The 1,677-nt window shown below is 58.0% G+C and overlaps 1 protein-coding gene across 1 annotated transcript; it reads right to left on the bottom strand.

Moving 5' to 3' along the window:
* Window positions 1–522: 522 nt before the first annotated feature.
* On the bottom strand, window positions 523–1,427 carry LOC100037630 (dehydration-responsive element-binding protein 1B). The gene is given in 2 exon segments (XM_044537544.1): window positions 523–992; window positions 994–1,427. Coding segments are annotated over 2 exon segments (669 nt in total). The 5' UTR covers window positions 1,375–1,427; the 3' UTR covers window positions 523–704.
* Window positions 1,428–1,677: the final 250 nt, after the last annotated feature.

The raw sequence follows: 1,677 nt of genomic DNA, 5'->3' as shown, positions 1-1,677 counted from the left end.
GAGGACGATGTGTTTTCTCACCTTTTCTACGAGCTCGTTGCCGTGTTTTCCGTCGATGGGGAGGGGTGACGGTATCGATCCGATCCAGTTGCCATGGCAAGTAGAGAAGGAAGACGATGGAGGTAGGGGAGATTCGCCGATCCGGAGGTCAGGGACGATGGCTGATGGCTACTATGGCTCGCAGGCGGAGAGGGCCGACGGGCCGACAGAGGTCGTGCGGGCCGTGGGGTTGCTCACCCGGACGCGTGGGCGATTGCGCTGCACACCGGACGTGCGGGCTGTGATTGGGTGCGCCCGGACGTCCTCATGCGAGCGGAACAGTGTCAATGCCACACGGGACGTGCGGCACATATCCCCTAGATACCACACGTGTGGTGGATATCGGTGTCCTGTCTTTAAGGTTCATACATATCCTTATTTCCACTAGCATATAACCACGACGTTTTTGATATGTTTGATTTTCTTCATCATAAAATATTTGATTGAGATTTGTGGAGTGTCCGCACGACAAACACTCGAGTTCAATACCAGTAATTGAGAAATAACAATGATGAGCAATCTTAGGGTCCAATTCTCACAAAAGTAGAAACCGGGAGCTTCAAACTGCCTACTACAACGTTCAAAAAAAAAACTGCCTACTCAGTTTGTTCCCAGATCGGGAAGAACACAACAGAACTATCGACAACTTTACACTGCGTGCTGAATTAGTCAAACAAATAGCTCCATAGCGGCGTCGGTGTCTCGACGCCCGTCTGCTCGGCGTCCTCCCGCCTCGCTCTGTCGTCCGGCGGCTCCACGAGCATCCCCTGCGCCAAGCTGTCGTAGTACGACCCGGCATCCATGCCGCCAAACCAGTGCTCCTCGTCGAGCTCCAGCAGGTCGCCGGACGACATGTAGAACAGAGAGTTGCTCGGGCTGTCGGTCGGCTCCACCGTTGGACACGCGGCTGGAGGAATATTCTGCTGCAGCTGGAACGCGACGACGGCGACGGCTGACGGCAAGCTTGATCTCCCGCGCGCTGCCGAAGCCGAACGACCCGGCCGCGAGCACGGGCAGCATCCGCCATGCGGAGTCGGCGAAGTTGAGGCAGGCGGCGCGGCCGGAGAGCGCGAGCACCGCGGCGTCGTGCGCGCGCGCCGCCATCTCGGCGGTGGTGAAGGTGCCGAGCCAGAGCCTGGAGCCCTTCACTCCTGGCACGCGCACCTCGCACACCCACTGCCCGACCCGGCCACGGCGCCGCACGCCGCGGTACAGCGGGTGTCGTGTCTCACGGAACTTGGTCCGCCCCGCCGGCCGCTTCGGCGGCTCCGATGACACCGTCCTGTGACCCTGCTCCTGGTGGCCGGACTTGGAGGCAGCGTCGGCGACGTCCATCTGAGTGGAGAGCTAGTGGAGATGGTTGAGCAGGTTGAGCGATGGTGTTTTTACTGAGAGGATGGGAGTGCGGCGCGGGAAGCATATATAGCGAGAGGGCGGCGACTACCCAGCGCGTCACTCGGGTGGAAATGCACTCACGCTGACACAAGCGAGCAAGCAGTCAGCACTGGCCACATCTTTTTCTATTTTTAGCAAATGTCCTTTCTTCTTTTTATCTTTTAGGGACCTTTCATTTCTATTTTTAGCAAACGTCCTCCACCAGGACAAAGGTCGTTTTCTGAAGGACAGTCAGCACTAGCC

The sequence above is a fragment of the Triticum aestivum genome, chromosome 5B (genome assembly GCF_018294505.1).
Source record: "Triticum aestivum cultivar Chinese Spring chromosome 5B, IWGSC CS RefSeq v2.1, whole genome shotgun sequence".
NCBI classification, from domain to species: domain Eukaryota; kingdom Viridiplantae; phylum Streptophyta; class Magnoliopsida; order Poales; family Poaceae; genus Triticum; species Triticum aestivum.
Note: the sequence above shows the minus strand (reverse complement) of the source record. Positions and strands in the feature narration are given on the sequence as shown.